Source organism: Anomaloglossus baeobatrachus, chromosome 8 (assembly GCF_048569485.1).
Source record: "Anomaloglossus baeobatrachus isolate aAnoBae1 chromosome 8, aAnoBae1.hap1, whole genome shotgun sequence".
NCBI lineage: Eukaryota > Metazoa > Chordata > Amphibia > Anura > Aromobatidae > Anomaloglossus > Anomaloglossus baeobatrachus.
Window position 1 is genome coordinate 71,765,956 of NC_134360.1, and position 22,358 is coordinate 71,788,313.

At 45.5% G+C, this 22,358-nt stretch overlaps 1 protein-coding gene across 4 annotated transcripts in view; it reads right to left on the reverse strand.

The window, feature by feature from the left end:
• CACNA1I (calcium voltage-gated channel subunit alpha1 I) overlaps nucleotides 1-22,358 on the reverse strand; it is a 1,217,075-nt gene that overhangs the window by 354,063 nt on the left and 840,654 nt on the right. For all 4 annotated transcript variants that reach the window (XM_075321783.1, XM_075321781.1, XM_075321782.1 and 1 more), the window contains one exon: nucleotides 11,353-11,738. In XM_075321783.1, the coding sequence (XP_075177898.1) occupies nucleotides 11,353-11,738 (386 nt within the window). The remainder of the gene's footprint in view (nucleotides 1-11,352; nucleotides 11,739-22,358) is intronic.

A 22,358-nucleotide genomic window follows, 5' to 3' on the forward strand; every position in this document is an offset into this window, starting at 1 on the left:
TTAGGAGCCTCGGTCCCCGGTTATCCCATCACACCCCGTGACAGTTTCTTAATAATCGGCAAACTGCTGCAGACACAGTCTAAAGTAACAATGAAGTCTCAAGAAAGACTTTACAGCGCTAAAGATGTATTTTGAAAAACAAAATTAAGATGAGTCTGGGGCCTATTGCAAGTCGGCATCAGAGTGGTAAAGCTGAATTGCCATCAGGAGCGGTATGTGACTGATCTGTGCCGCAGAAAACGGCATCGGGCACAACAGGCAGATAGGTAAAACTTATGTGGCGCCCTGGACTAGCCAGGTCGTCACAGGTACTACAACACGCACCCCCACCCTGAGGCAGGCACATCAGCCAGACACAAAATCCTTGTTGCCTCCCTCCAGGGGCTGATGTCCACACCAGGTGGGGTGGAGCCAGGCGGTTGGCCCCACCCACTGAGGAGTTCACAGTCCTGGAGGCGGGAAAGTAGAGCAGATCAGTTAGGGAAGTGAAAGTGAGAGGAGCTACTGCTGGTGTCCGGGTTTGTGGCCCGGGCACTGAGTGCAAGGTTGGCAGACGGTGGTGGCCGTCTGCAGGAGAGGCAGATCAACACGGAACCGTAGGACCGGGGTCGGGAGGTGGCCCGCCGGTACCGAACCGGGGAGCGAAGTGAAGCCAGCACACACAGGCAGGGCCTATGGACCCCGACCAGGCTTGGAGCCGCCATTAGAGGTCAAATCCGTCAGTGACCGGAACCCCAGGGGTTTCCTAACAGCCAAGACCCGATTGAAGGCAACCGTCCAACCAGCAAAAGGAAATACAGCTACCGCAACAGCTGGAGTTCCAAGGGCCAGAGCCTGCGGGCAAAAGGGCTCCTCTGGCACACATACACGCTGGGGAGCGGGTTACCGGTAGGAATCCATCGGGACCGAACATACACACAGGTGCAGGGAAAGGCAGCCACCACCACCAGTCCGGGAGAGACTACAGCAGCCGGCTGCGGGACCCGTCCATCCAGCCGTTTGGTTTACCAGAGACTTTGCGTACATTTGTGGCTGAGTGAGTACCCCAGTGCCATCCAGCCCTGCACCTTCCCGACCCTGCCTCCCCGTCACCTCACCAGGCCCCGGGACCACCAAACCCTACCCACGGAGGGGGAAAATAACATCCCAGCTGCTCCCCGCCATCGCTCCCGGGATCCCCGTCACCAGCAGCGGTGGTGCCCACCTTCACCACAACCCGTGGGTGGCGTCACGGACTAAATCCCCAAACCATACCACCCCTTTCACTCACGGGCGAGGAGCGCCGCTTGAGTCCCCGGATCCGGCCCACCGCTCGAGCAACCGAGCAGCAGCCGTAGCAGCGCCGGACCCGAGCGTCAGCGTTAAGTCGAGCAGCGCCCCGCCGCCCGCGACACTTACCTGCCTGTTACTTCTTAGGCACATTTTTTTAAAGGCCCAGAAATATTCTTTTACTTAATTAAAGTTTTTATTTTTGCTTTTTCCATAGGAAACTTATTTAGGAGAAGCTGCGTATGAAATAATGTTTATTTATATCCCATTTAAATGAGAGTTCAAGATACAGTTACATTAGCAACATGCTTATACTGTATTAGAAAATGGTATAAGCTGCAATTGCATAACATATGCCTTCAGCATCTTTCCCATTACAATGTTGCTATAAGAAACCAAGGAACATGAAGGAAATCCGATTCCCCTTGGCTCCCTAATCAATCTGTCAGTATACACAAGACTATATTATGCTAATGGATTTGAAGGGCAACAGCTGTGATTTATTAATGGTTCCTTCTTTTTATTCTTCCCTTATATATAAGGATATGCTAGCCAAAGTGGTGTCTCGGTAATATCTATTCAGCATTCAATAACTGTTGACAATGTTTAGCTGTCATTGAAAGTACAATTATGAGAAATCATATACTGTATTGTTATTAAGATCTCACTTTTCATGTAATAGAGACTATGCAAAATGTAAATCATTGGTGTTCCTTGTTGAGAGGATCTGGCCACGGATTAAAGACTATTGGACCAATGGACTTAGAGCAGACTTTTTCCAGCACGGGGTGCTGGTTGCGTTGATCTTGCCATTGTTCTCCCTTTAACAGTGTCAATCCCTGCCTGTCCCAATGGACTCATAATCAGGCCTACAGTGGGATTCATTGTCCTGCATCTGATGTGCGTCATTCTTCATCTCTGCAGACAGCTTTCCCAATACACAACTTTTCAGACTGGGCTTCTGGAACCTTCTGCTTTGCAACCTTCTGCATACTTTTAGCTACATGTAGATGTTTATGGGGGTGGGTGTGAACACTTCTGCCCCTCCTGGGGCTAATCCCAGGAGAGGGAGAACAATAAGACACATTTTTGGTCAGTGAGTTTTTGCTGTGATGTGGAGCGTCAAGGAACTGTTGTGGTAGCCCGGTCCTGGTGCCCATTCCTGGACTATGGAGATTGGAGCTAGATATATGTGCTATTTGTCATCTGAGGAACTATCCTATTGACTGTTGTTGCCAGCTGGAGCTGGATACACATGCTACGGTCAGCCTATTTGATGTCTGGATGAGCAAAAGAACTATGGTTGCTGTAAGACTGCATATGAAAGAAATACACATTGTCGCATCATTAATCTGCCTAGTGTCATGACTCACTGTAGGCTCTGCTCATTTAGAGCTACTGTATGTGTTTGTTGTCCTGCTGTCGGTATCCTCCAGGGGTTAGGTCATTTGGGAGGAGCAATTCTTTTCTACCTTGTCCCAGGACTCACACTGGTTTATCTTGGAGTACTTTCCTATGGAACGCCCCCAGTAATAGTTCCTGCTTTGCGGTGTGCGCTTCCTGGTCTCTGTGAGGTTGTATGTTCTTACCTCACTACCCAGTACTACTTCCCCTGACCTCCATCCATCCCGCCTTGTTTGACTTCCCAGTCTCCCTCTCCTCTCTCCGCTTGTTGCTCTCACCCTGCTCCCTCATCTATACTTGTCTCCTCAACTTCTGACCCTGGCTTGTGCTCTGAATATGGCACTGCTTCCGTTCGCCTCTTGACGTGATCTCCTTCTAGCTTCCGACTCCCAGCTATCATCTGATTTCGGCTTCACTTGCTCCTCTGTTCTTGACGTGACATCCCGGCACTGACCTTCAGCTAACCGACCTCTTTATTACATCCCTGCTCTGGTACTAGTGACCTCTAGTGGGCTCGCGCTAAACTGCACTTAGGAGCATTACAACCACACTGTGTTCCTGCACTCCCTAGTGTTAGCATCACACCTAGGCGATTAACAAATCCCCCAACCTGGGATCTTCACACTTGTTTTTTTGTACCAGAAGGCAATGTGGCGCCCCTGAGGCTTCCGTCGCCACAGGTCATTGCACCCCATCAGCGGTGTGATGCCCCATTCTGGGTGAGGAAGGGAGTGAACACCGGTCCCCTGGTAAATCCACACTACACCCATTGCTAGGAACACACTGGGACCAGGGATAGTGGCAGAAAACCCTCCCATGCTGCATGCTGAAAGGGGCCGTAAGACCCATCCCTGCTCCCATAGGGTGGTAGCTTAGCAACCGGGGGGTGGGGAGAGCCAGCCGAGTGTAGAGCAGAGAGGAAGGTCAGAGTTTCAGTTTACCTCAGAGAGTGAGAGAGTGAGGAGCCAGCATGTAGCTGTGAAAGAGAAAGGAGCTCTGTGAGCTCAGAGTGTCCGCACAGAGAAAGCAACAGAAGTCTGAGAGAGAGTGCGGAAGGAGGAAGAGGTCTGCAGGAGGCAGGCAAGGAGGAGAAGTAGAAAGAGAGCTCCAAGTCAGTCAGGAGCTGAGAAGAGGAAAGAGACGCTTCCTGGTGAAGATCCTGGGACTCAGAGGGTCCAGGTGACACCAAGCAGAGAACAGAAGGGGTCCCAGGGCCACGGGTAGCTGTAGAGCTGCGGTGGCCTGTTCCACAGGAACATCGGTGGAGGGATCAAGCTGCAACAGGGGACGGTCCCTAGAAACCGGAGGAGTGCAAAATCATCTCCAAACAGTAAAACCGAGGCCCAGGGAATGTTGTAAACTCCCCGGGCCACAGCCCACAGCAGAACTTCTAGAAAAGGGGTAATCAGCCGACAGGTGACCCCCCAGCCTGGAGGCTGTAGTGGAGGCCGAGCCAGGTTTATCCTACAAAAGGCAAGGTTTAAGGAGACAGCTGAAGACAGAGACACTTAAGAGAAGGGTACCGGGTTTCGCTCCAAGAATCACCCAGAAACGGCGGAGGTCCCTGACAGTGGTCCCAGCAGTCCAAGGGTTCCTGCCGGCATTGACAAGAACTGTGAGTAAAGAACTTGAAACTGCACTCTTAGAGTTGCCTCTGTTATTTCATCTGCATAGACACTCACAAGCACCAACTGTGCCCCGGGGCATTGCTCCACCTGTGGGGAGTAGTACCACCATTGCTGCCATATCATCCCCCGGAGGCCTCATACAGCAGCGGCGGCTTATTAGCCGCATACCACAGGTGGCGTCACGAACACAAACTTTATTCATCAAGCCACATATTCTACTGACACCCACCAGGGCCACGGAGCCGGGTCCAGCCACCACTGACTACCACCGGACTAGTCCGGCCCGGCACCGGGTGTCCCATAGCCCTGGGGTGGGCGAGTCAGCAACATGTGCCATCACTGACCACCGTGTTTACATGTGATACTATTGGTGTGGTGCTGAGTGGTGATTTCAGTAAAGTAGAACACATGACCACTTTGGCCAATGATTGTCTGCAGTGGTCATATGCAGGCTGCTGGTAAACAAAGTGGGGGGGCAATGTTACCAGCTACACTATTTATCAAAAAATAATTGGCAGACAATACTTTTTATGGACTATAGAACTGTAGAAGTGTGATAAATACAGGGGAAAAAAATCACTACGTTTTTTTTAGCCTAAAAAAAATTATGGAAGCCTCAAATATTTTTTACGGAAAGGGCAAAAAGTGCTCTAATTTTTGTACAAAAAAATACTTAGCAGCCACTCCACCCCCATCTGAAATTCCTGGTATAAAGAAGGGAATGCACGAATCAGAGTCCAGCTAGTCACCAGAAGAAGCAATCCAAAAAAATCCAAGAAAAATCCAACAAACCCAAACGATAAAAAATTCCAAAACTTTATTTCACATTTTAAAATTCCATGGTTAGGACTCCATTAAAAGGGAAATAGATGACGCGTTTCGGATCCAACAGATCCTTAGGCGGGCTTTACACGTTGCGACATCGCTAGCAATTGCTAGCGATGTCCGGCGCGATAGCACCCGCCCCCGTCGCACATGCGATATGTGGTGATTGCTGCTGTAGCAAACATTATCGCTACGGCAGCTTCACACGCACATACCTAATCGGCGATGTCGCTGTGACTGCCGAACAATCCTTCCTTCAAGGGGGAGGTGCGTTCGGAGTCACAGCGACGTCACCGCGACGTCACTAATCGGCCGGCCAATAGAAGCAGAGGGGTGGAGATGAGCGGGACATAACATCCCACCCACCTTCTCCCTTCCAAATTGCCGTCGGGACGCAGGTAAGGTGATGTTTGTCGCTCCTGTGGGTTTACACACAACGATGTGTTGAGCTGCAGAAACGACAAACAACATCGTACCTGCGGACGAACCGACATTATGGAAATGAACGACGTTACACAGATCAGCGATATTGTACCCTTCTGTGCTCGTTCATCGTCGCACCTAGGATTTACACGTTGCGATGTCGCTACCGGCGCCGGATGTGCGTCACTAACGACGTGACCCCTAACGATATATCGGTCGCGATGGCGCAATGTGTAAAGCCCCCCTTACTCATATATGGGGGATCCGAAACGCATCATCTGTTTCCCTTTTAATGGAGTCCTAACCATAGAATTTTAAAATGTGAAATAAAGTTTTGGAATTTTTTATCGTTTGGGATTGCTGAATTTTTCTTGGATTTTTTTGGATTCCTAATTTTTGGAGCCTGTCTAGGAATTGCACAGTTGAAGCAATGATGATGGGTCATGGGGGAATGGAAAAGTTAAAAAATATATATATATTTTCTACTTTGATTTAATTTTCAGCTGTTTTTACATTTTTTTTTTAAGTTGGATAAACACTTTAAAATTGCACTGTTCCAGGATTTACAATATTAGTCTCAGTTCAGTTGCCAGGACTGTAAAAAATTCTGAAACTATATAACTACCAGATAGTCTCAGATGGATTTTTATTTCTTGCTACAACTACTATGGTAAAAAACCAGAATATGTTGTAATCTGGCATGTAGTGTATATTGAACAGCTGCTTAGGAAAAATCAGCTGCTGTTCATGGTGCTGAAACAGAAGTAATGGATATTCCACTGTTTCCTTATAACAAACTGATGCAATTCCGTAAATGAATTACCTGAAAAGCAAGTAAGATAAGCAATGCATCAGATTCCTACCGCTCCTGTAATTTTATTCCGAAATATTAGTGACAGGAATGACCTATCAGAATTCGGATTGAAATATGACCCCGTTCCTGGATGGAGTCCTGGTCCTATTTTGTGCGGAACATTCTTTATAATAGCCATCATTTTTCTTCTTAACCTTTAGGTGGGAAATGTGATAGGAAACAAGGATCCCTGGAAATCCATCGTAGTAGTAATTAATCAAGAAGAAGTTAATGCATTCCGTAAAAATTAATCAAACACTAGCAAATTAAAAAATAAAGCAAAGCCTTCATGTGTAGACTGTCTAGGCATCGAGCGCTGCTCCTGCCGTGCATCTGTTCAACCTGATGCTTGGCTTCAATGCACACACATGTCAGCGTAGACATGTCAACATGTGTGAGGTCAAATACGGTAACATTTATGAAAAGAGCGACAGATTGCATTATGGAGAGGTGTTATCTCAAAAAAATAAAAGTTTTACTTTTTAGTGCGTAAAAGTCGCCTCCAAAGGCCAAAATATTATTGCTTAAAGGGAACCTGTCAGGTGCAATATGAACCCAGAACAATGAGCAGATCTGGGTGCATATTGCTAATCCCTGCCTAACTGTCCCAGGTTATACTAGCACAGATAATGAGATCTTTAGAAAAAGTACTTCTAAAGATCCTTTATGATATGATAATGAGGCTAGGGACTAGTTACAAAGGCGTTATTTCCCCCGACTAGTCCACCCTCTTAGCATGTTAGAACACCCACAGGGGTGGACTAACATTCTATTTAATATCCACTGCCCAGCGTCATCAGCATAGATGCGCGTACCTGTGTCCACTGTGACCACCTCAGATGCCGGGTTTAGGCTCAGTGCCCATGATCAGAAGTCCCAGCACTTCTGGTCATGCGCACGCATACACCCGGCTTCATAGTGCGCATGACCGGAAGTGTCCAGACTTCTGATCATGCGGACTGAGCCTAAACCCGGTGTCTGAGGTGGACACAGTGGACACAGGTACGCTCGTCTATGCCGCTGATGCTGGGCATTGAATAGCATGTTAGCACACCCATGTGGGTGTGCTAACATGCTAAGAGGGCGGCTTAACACTTTTGCGATTAGTCCCCTCGCTCATTAGCATATCATTAAGAATCTTTAGAAATACTTCTTCTAAAGATCTCTTTATCTGTGATAGCATATATGTGTTGCCCCAGGGACATCGCTCCAGCTTCAGGGACGCCACAGAGTCTTCTTCTGTACATGGCAAACAGGTATGTCAGATTTTGTAAATGTGTCGTGACCCCACTCATGGCTTGCGGTTAGGGATATGGATGACCGCCACTGCAGATTTTATGAGCGTCTGGGGCTGATGGGGTCTGCAGTCAGATGGTGTGGCCTCCCGTGAGTGAGGCAGGCACCAGTGGCTCGGGTGAGCAGAATAACGGGTCCCAGAATAATTCAGTCTCAGTCCAGAAAGTCTTTCAACTCGTTTTTACTCACTTTAATTGTTATTGTGAGGTAACCCGGACGATGCTGCGATAAACCAGGTAAGAACCAGGAGCTCCTTCAGGCCGGTCTGAGGGTAACAGGTTAACTCGCCTTCCTAGCACTTCTATGTTCGAATAACCCCTGACTTGAAGTATCGTGGGGTCTATCCAGGGAGTCGCAACTGCCTTTTCTCCCCTTTTTGAACCGTTTGCCGGCAGCATGGACCAGGTGAGATGGCTTCTGGCTTTGTCTCCTTGTGGGTCCCTGCGTTGCTGCTGAGGCTCAGACTCTGTAAGGTTGGTGAGGTACTTGTACTTCCCCTCACTGTCAGGTTTAGCAGGTAGTTAAACTGGAATCTGCTCTAGGAACCTGTCCCCGTACATGCCTAGTCACCAGGAGCACTTCTTTACTCTGACTACTCGGTGACCGATCTCCACCGCCAACTGTCACTACACCGCGCATGGTCTGACTAGTGGCCGAGCGTGTATCCCTTAGCAACCGCCGCTCATCACTACCAGACTGGCTCGCTCCACTCTTTTCCTTACAACCTCTGCACTTTAGCTCCCAGCCCCTCCACTACACCCCTTGACATGAATTGAAGGCCAGACCCCTCCATGGACTGCCCAAGGGTCCCATCTAAGGGTGTGGGAGAGCTGGTTGCTATGTGTCTGTGAGTACACACCTCATTTCGGCCTTTAGGATTACCTGGAAGTACTGTCTCAGCATGGGTGCAGTACTCAGTGGTGCCTGACCGGGTCAGGGGCGCCACATATACAGGGACGGTTAGGCAGGAATTAGCAATATGTACCCAGAACTGCTCGTTGTTCTGGATGCATATTGCACCTGACAGGTTCACTTTAAGACAAATGACAGTCAATAGCTTTACAGTAAATAGGTCCATTTATCTCATCCTTTGTACCCTAAAATACCATGCTGTGTTCTGAAGATGTAGATTCTATATGTCAACATGTTATATTTGGTTAAGTACAATCATGATGAGGGCAGTTAAAAGGACACAAAGTGATCTTAGTGGTCATTTTTCTTATACAGCCACTGCCTTTTTTGTTTAGGGATATGTTTTATGAGACCTCTTCATTTTATATGGACATTTTCTAATTACTGTTATTATAGTTTCCATTTTTTATATTACACAGTGCCTCTGTACAATGATTGTCTCCAACACACATTACATATAATAGTTACATATAGTTTTGTTTTACTTCACATTTTCCCCAACGAGAAATGAAATCTTTTCGGTGAGAGACATTTTATGTCTGTCTTCATTCTCCAAAACACTCTAACGACATCCCGCTGCGCGCTGTATTGCAACTCCCACCATGAAGGGAATTAGTAATAGTTCAGCACCATCTACAGAACTGCAGCTTCTTCCTTAACAATAATCCAAAGAGCCAGTGGATACTGTGATGTAGACAAGATAGATTTAAATCACAAACTCAAATGACCTCCTATGGGGTTCATCAGGAGTCACGGAGCAGAAACACTTTACTTCTTCTATTTTATTAAAGATCCTTAATTTGGCCTCATCAGTGGCTTGTCAAGCCTGACTTACAATATATTTATGCATTGCTCTCTTTATTCATGACCCCTCCATGGAAGCTCTTAGAAGTTTAAGAATATTAGAGAGAAGAGTTTCAAACCCAACGACTTTGGCCAGACCATCTAATTGACTCATGTGTACAGGGCCTCTTGACTCTCTCTTAACGGAGAAAATGAGAAGAGGGAAAATATGGAATATGCTGAATTTCAAAGCATAATCCATTTCTTCTCAATGGAAATAAACAACCTTCAAAGCTGTCTGGCAGCACCTTACACACCTCTCCCCACTAAAAACCCACCCATGCTATACCAAACAGAGCATGTATGTGTTAGGGGGCTTTGGAAAGAATAGATGTTGGTGAAATAAAGAGTTGCCTTAATTTATTAAAAGGAGTCTGTCACCATATTTTTGCTACCTCATCTGAGAATAGAATAATGTAGGAAAAGAGACCCTGATTCCAACGATGTCTCACTTAGATTACTGAGTGCAACAGTTGTGACACAATAAAAGTTTATAGATGTAATATGCAGCAGAGATCAGAGAGCTAACCCCGCCCAAACCAAAGCTCTCTGTACACATTCTCAATTTACAGTGAGCTGCTTATCAGACGAGCATGATTAGAACAAGAGGCAGTTGAGCAGTGATAATCTACTGGTGATAAAACAATCATTGTGTGAAAACAACATCATACAGACTAATAAGTGACACGATTAAATCTGTGACTAAAGGCTACTTTACACGCTGCAATATCGGTCCCGATATCGCTAGCGTGGGTACCCGCCCCCATCTGTTGTGCGACACGGGCAAATCGCTGCCCGTGCCACACAACATCGCGCAGACCCGTCACACATACTCACCTGCCCGGCGACATCGCTGTGACCGGCGAACCGCCTCCTTTCTAAGGGGGCGGTCCGTGCGGCATCACAGCGATATCACTGAGCGGCCGCCCAATAGAAGCAGAGGGGCAGAGATGAGTGGCCGGAACATCCCGCCCACCTCCTTCCTTCCTCATAGCGGCCGGAAGGCAGGTAAGGGGAGCTTCCTCGTTCCTGCGGCGTCACACATAGCGATGTGTGGTGCCGCAGAAGCGACGAACTACATCGTTACTGCTGCAGTAACGATAATCGAGAATGGACCCCCATGTCACCGATGCGATGCAAAATCGCTCATCGGTGTCACACGCAGCAACATCGCTAATGTGGCCGGATGTGTGTCACAAATTCCGTGACCCCAACGACTCCGTATTAGCGATGTCGCAGCGTGTAAAGCCCCTTTTAGCCTACTGTCCTCAGATTACAAAGCAAAATCCTGTTGATGGATTTCCTTTAAATGGGTAAAATTGCAAAGTGCTAGCAAAATCAAGCAACTTTGTAATTTACCTCTTATTAAAAAGAAATAAAATTTCCATTTTCAATAGTTACATAGTTACATAGTTACTAAGGTTGAAAAAAGACCTAGGTCCATCTAGTTCAACCTTCCTCATAAAAAAATCCCAATAAAGGAGGAATTTTTAACTTTATTGTCAACATTGCCAGCAAAGTGTGTAATTCATTAAAGGTAGGCGGTCTCTTAGGCAAAAAGCGCAACACTTACAAGCTCTTTACAATAAAACATCCAAGCGCTGCTATGAAGCTGGCTCCTGAACCCCCCCAGTACTGCACAGCAAAACTGCCTATGCTTTCAGAATCGGGGACCACACAGTATGCACCTGATAATTGACAGATTTGACCAATCCAAGATTTCAATCATCAGGAGCACTGAGCTCCTTGGCAAACAGGAAGCTATAAGGCTGGAGATCAGTGTGCTCCTGAAGGTAAAACATGGGATGACCCCTTTACGTTTACAGCCCTGTATAACAAATTGTTAAATTGCCATTAAATTTACTAACACAAACATGTAGCCATATGACTGTGACGTACCTGCTCATGGTGCTCAATGCCCATACTGATTGTATTCACAAGTATAGCTATCATGATTCCACGGTTAAAATATTTGCTGTCCACTATTCCTCTGAGCTTCACACGGATTTCTGCACCGAGTCGTTCACAAAAGCCCTCATCGGCATCTTCCTCAGCCTCCTTGTCAAGCTCAGTCATGCTGCCACCGCTTTCCTTCTCGCTGGCCTGTCCCTGTGTGCCTTCTTGGCTGGATTTGTTGCTTTCTGGTGCGGAAAGTTTTCGTCCATCATCCCATTTGCCTTTGGTACATTGAGGGCAGTTTGAAAGGTCGGATGTTAACGTCATTGCAATGGGCTGTACTATTGCATGAGGAGTATAATCCAATTGACTGTGCTTTTGACATACCCCTAAAAGAAAGCAAATAGTCAGTTACTGTTATTTAGTAAGCTACAGTGACCTCTTGTAACATGTGGCAAATGAATATAGAAAGAATATATCCGCTGACAGTGATAGATCATTGTCCGGCTTGCAACAATCCCTAATAAATCTGGCAGAAAAGTAACATTGGACAAAATTATTGGTATTTGTACTTGGTATCGGGATTGGTATTTGGTATTTGGTAGTGGTGTACACATATGGAGAGTAGAAATTTCAGATGATAATCTAGGACAGGGGTCCCCTAAGTGTGGCTCAGGAGCCATAAGTCTCTTGTGGTCCCATGATGTGTGGCTCGCGGCTGTCTGCCACATTAGTGCATAAGCACCAGGTCTAGCAAACAGCTCTAAAGGCCTGGTCTCAAGATGGTGACTTTTGTGAGTAGCCCCACAAAGAAGAGCAGATCTGAATGGGAGTAATGTAGCAACCCCTGGATCTTGGTACACTTCCTCGGTGTGGTGATTTCTCTGAAAAGCTTTGACTATCGTTATACCAATAATGGGATCGCTGGTGGCACTACTGTGAGGGGTCAGGATCTCGATGTGGCTGTCAAGTCAGAAAGGTTTCTCTAGGACATATTGTTAGGAAACCCCATTAATCATAAAGAAGATTTTTGCTTTTCTACCTATCAGTCTAGGCATCCGATGTGTCAGAAATACATACAGTACAAGAAAATAATGATGAAGTCCAAAAATTAAAGCACTATATAAAATGCTCATTTGGCACTACTTAGAGAATTCATTTACTGCAAATACACTGTGACCTTGTCAGCTCACTGTCCTTTCTTTCATTGCCCGTGCATACACTATGTGCAGAATTATTAGGCAAATGAGTATTTTGATCACACGATACTTTTTATGCATGTTGTCCTACTCCAAGCTGTATAGGCTGAGAGCCAACTACCAATTAAGTAAATCAGGTGATGTGCATCTCTGTAATGAGGAGGGGTGCGGTGTAATGACATCAACACCCTATATAAGGTGTGCTTAATTATTAGGCAATTTCCTTTCCTTTGGCAAAATGGGTCAGAAGAGAGATTTGATGGGCCCTGAAAAGTCCAAAATTGTGAGATGTCTTGCAGAGGGATGCAGCAATCTTGAAATTGCCAAACTTTTGAAACGTGATCACCAAACAATCAAGCGTTTCATGGCAAATAGCCAACAGGGTCGCAAGAAGCGTGTTGGGCAAAAAAGCGCAATATAACTGCCCATTAATTGAGGAAAATCAAGTGTGAAGCTGCCAAGATGCCATTTGCCACCAGTTTGGCCATATTTCAGAGCTGCAACGTTACTAGAGTATCAAAAAGCACAGGATGTGCCATACTCAGGAGCATGGCCAAGGTAAAGAAGGCTGAAAAACAACCACCTTTGAACAAGAAACATAAGATAAAACGTCAAGACTAGGCCAAGAAATATCTTAAGACTCATTTTTTAAAAGTTTTATGGACTGATGAAATGAGAGTGACTCTTGATGGGCCAGATTTGTGGGCCAGAGGCTGGATCAGTAAAGGGCAGAGAGTTCCACTCCGACTCAGACGCAAGTTAAGTGGAGGTGGGGTACTGGTATGGGCTGGTATCATCAAAGATGAGCTTGTGGGTCCTTTTCGGGTTAAGTTGGAGTGAAGCTCAACTCCCAGACCTACTGCCAGTTTCTGGAAGACAACTTCTTCAAGCAGTGGTACAGGAAGAAGTCGGTATCGTTCAAGAAAAACATGATTTTCATGCAGGACAATGCTCCATCACATGCATCCAACTACTCCACAGCGTGGCTGGCCAGTAAAGGTCTAAAAGATTAAAAAATAATGACATGGCCCCCTTGTTTACCTGATCTGAACCCCATAGAGAACCTGTGGTCCCTCATAAAATGTGAGATCTACAGGGAGGAAAAACAGTACACCTCTCAGAACCGTGTCTGGAGGCTGTGGTGGCTGCTGCACACAATGTTGATCGTAAATAGATCAAGCAACTGACAGAATCTATGGATGGTAGGCTGAGTGTCATCATAAAGAAAGGTGGCTATATTGGTCACTAATTTTTTGGGTTTTGTTTTTGCATGTCAGAAATGTTTTATTTCTAAATTTTATGCAGTTATATTAGTTTACCTGGTGAAAATAAACAAGTGAGATGGGAATACATTTGGTTTTTATTAAGTTGCCTAATAATTCTGCACAGTAATAGTTACCTGCACAAACAGATATCCTCCTAAGATAGCCAAATCTAAAAAAACCCCACTCCAACTTCCAAAAATATTAAGCTTTTATATTTATGAGTCTTTTGGGTTGATTATGAACATAGTTGTTGATCAATAATAAAAAAAATCCTCTAAAATACAACTTGCCTAATAATTCTTCACACGATGTATGTTCAATGGTTTTTCTTCCAGTTATAGAAATTTGTGAGGAAAAGGATTTATACCCTTCATATGGATCTGCATCATCAGAAGATTATTTTGAATGAATTTCCCCTTTAAGTTAATAATAAAATTTGTAACAAATATTACATAACATACTGTAGATAATGCAAACTGTCTCTTCAGAGAGGAAGAGGAATTGAACTTTAGTGCCACCTATTTGATGTAGCAATCCTAAAAGTCAATTTTGCCCTTTCAATGGGCCTTGCTGCATGAATTAGGATAACAAGCCAAACCAGACACTCCATTTGCAGGCTGTCATGATCTGTGTCAGGCTCAGACACCGCTGAGCTATACATGTATCTCTCCCCAGGATTATGGCCATGGGAGGGGCTTATTCCTACATACCTCCTTTCTGTGGGCAGGACGCTATATTTTGGTGCTGCTGTTACTGGAACGCCACCAGTAATAGTTTCTGCTCTTTGAGTCTGGCTCCCATGAGTGTTCCCTGATCTGTCCCACCTCCCAGCTACCATTCTGACCTGTTCCCTTCACATACGGCCTGTCTGTTTTTCACCCCCTTGACTTCCCAGTCCCATTCTGCGACTCTAGTGTCCTGTGTCTCTCCTGTTCCTGCATCTCCCTGTACTGTCTGTTTGCCAGCCTCTCCTGACTTCCCAGTCCTATCCCATGACTCTCCTGTCCAATGTCTCTCCTGTTCCTGAATCTACCTGTACCATTTGTTTGCCAGCCTGTCCTGACTTCCCGGTCCTGTCCCTGTGTGTTGCTCTGATCTCCTGGCCTCTGACCTTGCTTTGTTTGCACTTGCCTTCGGCTCTGCTTCTCCCTGCTGACTTTGACATCTCTTCCTGGTTCCCGACCTTTGACTAGCACCTGACCACGTTTTGCCTCGTCCCCCTTGTTTCTCACTGTAATCCTGGTAGTGACTTGGCCTGCTGACTATTCTGTTATGTTTGCGCCCTCTAGTGGGTTGTCTGCTTACTGCATCCAGTTACTGTTTCCCCAGTAAATCTCAGTGCCCGCACTAGAGCAGCGTGACACAGACACATGTTTTGAGCTGGTTTCCCCTCATCAGCGCAAAGCAGTAGGTGTGATTTGGCTAAGTAAGAGGCCTCGGAGTGGTTTTCTTAAGCCTGCTTTACACGCTGCAATGTATCTTACAATGTGTCGGCGGGGTCACGTCGTAAGTGACGTACATCCGGCATCGTAAGTTACATTGCAGTGTGTGACAGGTACGTGCGATTGCGATTGAACGTTAAAACGTTCATCGCATACACATCGTACCGGTCTCTAGAATTGCACGTTAGATTGTTCATTGTACCCGGGGTAGCACACATCACAGTGTGTGACACCTCGGGAACGATGAACAGATCTTACCTGCGTCCTGCGGCTCTCGGCCCACAATGCGGAAGGAAGTAGGTGGGCAGGATGTTTACGTCCTGCTCAGCTCCGCCCCTCCGCTTCTATTGGCCGGCTGCCGTGTGACGTCGCTGTGACGCCGAACGTCCCTCCCACTCCAGGAAGTGGACGTTCGCCGCCCACAGCGAGGTTGTATGGATGGGTAAATACGTGTGACGGGGGTTACTCATATGTGCAGCACATTCAACAAATTGAACGTGCCACACATACGATGGGGGCGTTGCAAATCGCATATGAAATCGTATGCGAAATTGCAACGTGTAAAGCAGGCTTAAGAGGGAATGTCTCCTCTTCTGTGGAGATTTATAGGCCATGCAATGCTCCTCTGGGAATTTAAGTAAGCAAATAGCTTCTTCAGTGAGGAAGAGCAGTTGAATTTTAGTGCCGCCTATTTGATGTAGCAATCCTAAAAGTCAATTTTGACACTTTAACAAGCCTTGCCACATGACTTAAGCCCGCTTTACACGCTGCAGTGTATCTTACAATGTGTCGGCAGGGTCACGTCGTAAGTGACGCACATCCGGCATCGTAAGGTACATTGTAGTGTGTAACAGCTACGTGTGATTGAACGGTAAAACGTTCATCACACGCACGTCATTCATTCCTCATGAATTGAATGTCAGATTGTTCATCGTACCCGGGGTAGCACACATCGCAGTGTGTGACACCCTGGGAACGATAAACAGATCTTACCTGCGTACTGCGGCTCCAGCCAGCAATGCGGAAGGAAGGAGATGGGCGGGATGTTTACGTCCCGCTCATATCCGCCCCTCTGCTTCTATTGGCCGGCTGCCACGTGACGTTGATGTGACGCTGAACGTTCCTCCAACTCCAGGAAGTGGACGTTCGCCGCCCATGTCGAGGTCATATGGACGGGTAAGTATTTGTGACCGGGGTTACTCGTATGTGCGGCACGCTCAACAAATTGAACGTGCCACACATACGATGGGGGTGTTGCAAATCGCATACGATATCGTATGCGAAATTGCAACGTGTAAAGCAGGCTTTAGGATAACAAGCCAAACCAGACATTCCATTTGCAGACACATGTTTTCAGATGTTTTCCCTTCCTCAGCGAAAAGCAGGAGGTGTGATTTCGCTAGATGTTAAACCTCAGAGTGGTTTTCTAAGGGGGAATCTTTCTTCTTATGGAGAGATTTATAGACCATGCAATGTTCCTCTGGGAATTTACATATGCAAATAGCCTCTTTAGAGAAGACAAGGACTTAAGGGTGCTTTACACGCTGCGACATCGCTAACGATATATCGTTGGGGTCACGGTATTTGTGACGCACATCCGGCGTCATTAGCATCATAGCAGCGTGTGATCAACGATCGCAAAAACGTCAAAAATCATTGATCGTTGACACGTTGCTCCTTTTCATAATATCGTTGGTGGTGCATGCCGCTGGTTGTTCGTCGTTTTTGCGGCATCACACATCGCTATATGTGACACCGCAGGAATGACGAACATCTCCTTACCTGAATCCTCCGGCAATGAGGAAGGAAGGAGGTGGGCGGGATATTCCGCCCGCTCATCTCCGCCACTCCGCTTCTATTGGACGGCTGCCGTGTGACGTTGCTGTGACGCCGCACGAACCACCCCCTTAGAAAGGAGGCGGTTCACCGGCCACAGCGACGTCGCAGGGAAGGTAAGTCCGTGTGACGGGTGTAAGCGATGTTGTGCGCCACAGGCAGCGATTTGCCCGTGACGCACAACTGATGGGGGCGGGTATGCTTGCTAGCGATCTCGATAGCGATATCGCAGCGTGTAAAGTGCCCTTTAAACTTTAGTGCTTCCTATTGAAAGCCAATATGACATTGACTTTTAATGATACTACATCCAATAGGTGGCTCTAGAGTTAAATTTCCAGAGTAGCATTGCATGGCCTATAAGTCTCCTTACACTGGCTTAGCTCTCAGCAAGAGGAAACATTGCACTTAGATAACATACAACACTCTCTTTTTTCTTGTACAGTTACTAGGACAGTAAGTGCTAAGAAAGTTTTTGACAGGATTTGATAATCTTTTTAAAAAGTTCATATTTGCAGAAATCTAAATTGTAAATGCGATCTGCTTACACATATGAGAATAGTATGTAATAAAATGATAATCTATAAATGAATGCAAAGTATCTTACAGAATTGTGGCCCACAACAGAATTAATGTCGTCCTTACTGAATTCTCCTTTCTCGGCCCTGGACTTGCTGTCACGTCAGTTTGATGCCTCTTTTAGTTTATCATATGTTATCTCTTAATGTTCTGATTATAATTAAATTGAAGTTGACAGGGGAATGCACATTGAAGTTCATCCTTTGTAGTGAAATATCACATTTAGTGGCATTTCTAAATCACTAAACAGTATTATAAACTCCTGGCAGCATTTGGAAGTTTAATTCTAAAAGTTCATTCCAAAAGCACAAAGAGATCAAATTTTCAGTTATGACTCTGTTTTCTAATATCTACTATAACCTGTGTGGATAAGGTATAGACACATGCACCAGATTTGTTGCAGACATTTTAGCAATTGAAAATCAGGTCTTTACATGTGAATTGGGCTTCTTTTTGCAGCGTGTACATGCAAGGGTAGATTAAAGAGGACCAACCACCAGGATTTTCCTAAATAAACTAAAGCCAGTGCTATACTGGCGCTATCATGCTGATTCTATACATACCTTTAGTTGTGAGATCGGATGTATACTTTCTGAAATACAGGCAAGTAAAGTTTGTCAAATACACTGTTATTTGATTGATAGCAGCTACAGAATATCTAATGGTGGGTCAGGTTTTGAAAGTTATTCCCACCCCTGTCTGCCTGCCTGTCCTTCTTCCCCTTGTCCTTCTTCCCTCCTTCCCTTGTAATAACAGAGACAGGGGGAGGACAGACAGGCAGCAGACAGGGGCTGGAATAACTAGCAAAACCTGACGCACCTATTAGATATTATATAGCTGCTACCAATCAAATAACTGTGTATATCACAAACTTTACTTGCCTGTATTTCAGAAAGTATACATCCGATCTCACAACTAAGGCGGGCTTTGCACGTTGCGACATCGCAAGCCGATGCTGCGATGTCGCACGCGATAGTCCCCGCCCCCGTCGCAGGTATGATATCGTGTGATAGCTGGCGTAGCGAAAAATATCGCTATGCCAGCTTCACATGCACTCACCTGCCCTGTGACCGTCGCTCTGGCCAGCAACCCGCCTCCTTTCTAAGGGGGCGGGTCGTGCGGCATCATAGCGACGTCACACAGCAGGCGGCCAATAGCGGCGGAGGGGCGGAGATGAGCAGGATGTAAACATCCCGCCCACCTCCTTCCTTCCGCATATCCTACGGAAGCCACGGTGACGCCGGTAGATGTTCCTCACTCCTGCGGCTTCACACACAGCGATGTGTGCTGCCGCAGGAACGAGGGACAACATCGGACCGTTGCGTCAGCGTAATTATGGATTACGCTGACGCTGCACCGATGATACGATTACGACGATTTTGCGCTCGTTAATCGTATCATCTAGGCTTTACACCCTACGATGTCGCTTGCGATGCCGGATGTGCGTCACTTTCAATTTGACCCCACCGACATCACACCTGCGATGTCGTAGTGTGCAAAGCCCGCCTAAAGGTATGTATAGAATCAGCATGATAGCACCAGTGTAGAACTGGCTTTAGTTTATATATGAAAATCCTAGTGGTTGGCTCTCTTTAAGAGTAGCCAGGACCTCGGTCGGTAGCCCAGATTTCCCTCATTATAATCCGGCTATGTGTGCACGGATTTCTGAACTCAAAAGTTTGAAGTAGTCATATCATTTTTTTGTAAAGTTAAAGTGTACCTATGAGGTGCAATATGCACCCAGGACCACGAGCAGTTCTGGCTGCATATTGCTAATCCCTGCCTAACCGTCCCTGTATACAGTGGCATAAATAAACAGATCTTTAGAAAATGTATTTCTAAAGATCGGTTCTTATATTCTAATGAGGCCAGGAACTAATTGCAAGGGCGGGAGTTCCCTTGGCAGGCCCACATAGCATGTTACCACACCCTGTGGGCGTGCTAAAAGGGTGGCTAGGCGGGGGAGGTAACGCCCTTGGGACTAGTCCCCAGGCTCATTAGCATACGATAAAAGATCTTTAGAAGTACTTTTTCTAAAGGTCTCTTTATCTCTGCTACTAGATACAGGAACAGATAGGCAGGGATTAGCAATATGCACCTAGAATTTCTTCTGGGTGCATATTGGACCTGACGGGTTCCATTTAAGGGTGTTGACATATCATATGTGCACTTAACATTTTGATGCAGCATATTTGCTCAGTGATTAACACTGTTGCTTTGCAGGCAGTTGGAGTTCAGGGTTACAAATTGAAGAAGGATATTTGTATAGTCCATATGTTCCCCTGTATTTCCATAGGTTTCATGATAGTACTCTGGTCTTTCTGTACACACCAAAAGATTAGGCATAGAGTAAATAATAATTATATGTGTATATGTTTGAGAATTTAAATTTGTTTTAAAGTGGTTCTACAGGCTTGGTGTTAAAATCTGCAGGACTGCAGACCTGTGACTTCTCACATTGCACAGTGTGCATACTGTCAGGATTCTCCAGTGCCAGAAGCTGGTGAATGCGTGCCCACAATGATGTAATTTGCATACATGTGGTCCCGTGCCAGCTAGATTTGAGGGGCCTTGCTCAATGAAAATGAATTGAGCAAGGCCGGATACAGCAGTTTGGAATGTATGCATACAGCAGACTTGTGGTCATTTTTCCTCCCTCTCACAGCGCAACACTGGAAAATACTGACAGTGTGCACTATGCTCACTGTGAGGATTCACAAGTCTGCAGTCACAAAGAGTGACTGTAAACCTGATCCCCAAGTCTGAACAAACCTTTAAGTGATATTAAACTCTGTACAGCACTGGTGGATATGTTGGTGCTATAGAAAAGTGCAAAAGTTGTAATTAGGTGTGGAAAAAATGCTGCATAGTAGGAATGTGTTCAACAGAGGTGTTTAATAGTTACTTAAAAAATGCAAAGTGAGTGAAAAAAATAGAAATCTAAATAAAATCAATATTTAGTTTGACTAGGTCGTGGGACCTTGTGTGAATTATGTCGGACCTGGGTGTTTTGGGGGTTAATAAATTGGTGAAAGAGGGTGTCTTTTTGTATTTTATTTCAAATAAAGTATTTTTTCAGTGTTTGTGTTTATTTCTTTTCACTAACAGATTAGTAATGAGGGGGTCTCATAGATGCCTCCCATTACTTAGTGTCATCTGTGAGCTGACATTAACCCCTTTTTACCTGGATTACCACCGCACCAGGGCAATCGGTATGGGACGGGTAAAGTTCCGGGATTGTCACATCTAATGGATGCGACAATCCTGGGAAACTGCAGGCTGCTATTTTTAGGCTCAGGGGTTCAATATGCATGGGCCTCCCCTGCTCGAGAATACGAGCCCCCAGCTGTTGGGCCTTATCAGATAAGCAATAATTAGTGGCCCCAGAAGAAGAGCGAGCGGCCTGGATGGAGTTACAGACGCGATGGAGACTCGGTAAGTATAGCACGCCTGCTTCAATTCCCCTATCCCTTCTACCACCATATTTAAGAACTGGATTCTGGCCCCCATAGTATTATATGGGGACCAACGTCCAGCCAGATATCCGGGATCAATTGCGGCTGGAATCTATTTTTTTTTAAATCCTGTTAAACCCACCAATCAAGGTAATCTGTGAGTCCACCCATCACTACTAACCAACTGTGGATGTAATCATGGATACCTAAGCTGCAATGCACTGCACATGATACATGGCTATTTCAGGAGAACTATACTACATTTCCAATTGTAGGTATCTGCTAATTTTATTATTTTGCCTCCTATCTTTTGGGATAAGATTTTAGAGATGGGAATACCTCTTTAATGACTGTGTTTGAACATACGAATGAAAATAATAATCATTGTCACCTGTTTGGTATAATTGGTTACTCACGCATCTGACTATATTCCTACAAAATTTATTTGATTTAGATTTCTCTTTTGTTCATTCACTTTGCATTTTAATATAATTGGTGGAATTAAGCTAAAAAAAATGCTTCTAATTTGTAAATCATTCTATACAGAATTTATTCCACACCTTCCCAATTGTTTTTTTTTTGCACAGTAAATAAATAAATAAATAAATAAATACCCACTCTCTTAACCAAGAAGTCTTGAAGATATGGTGGACCTAAATTTATAATATGGTATTTAATTTGTGTCTACCTTTCTCCATTGTACATGCCTTTAGCAGAATGAACAGTATATAGTTTTTTGTGTAATGACTTCCTATTCCTGCGTTTAGCTTCTCAATAACATAGCGAGGGAAATCAGCGGGCACAACTAGAAAGTAAAGTCTTAGCCGCGTGCTGGTAAAACTACAGTCCTGCTGAGCCTCCGAAACAAGAGGAGTTAAGCATCATCAATGAGAGATGGAAGCGTCTGTGCCAGTTTATTAGTATTGAGACGTCTCTAGACAAACATTGTAATGCCAGGAAATGCCCTCAATTTCATTACATTTGATCATCAATTCAAGCTGTACCAATGTTAATATATAGTAGCACCTGGCGTTGCCCGGGATAGTAACTGTCTCTCTATCTCTCTCCCAATCTCTGTCTGTCTCCCTCTCTATCTGTCTCTCTCTGTCTGTGTATGTCTGTGCGTCTCTCTCTCTCTCTCTGTCTGTCTCTCTATCTCTTTGTCTGTCTTTCTCTTTCCCTGTCTGTCTCTCTCTGTCTCTCTGCCTCTTTCCCTGTCTGTCTCTTTATTTGTTT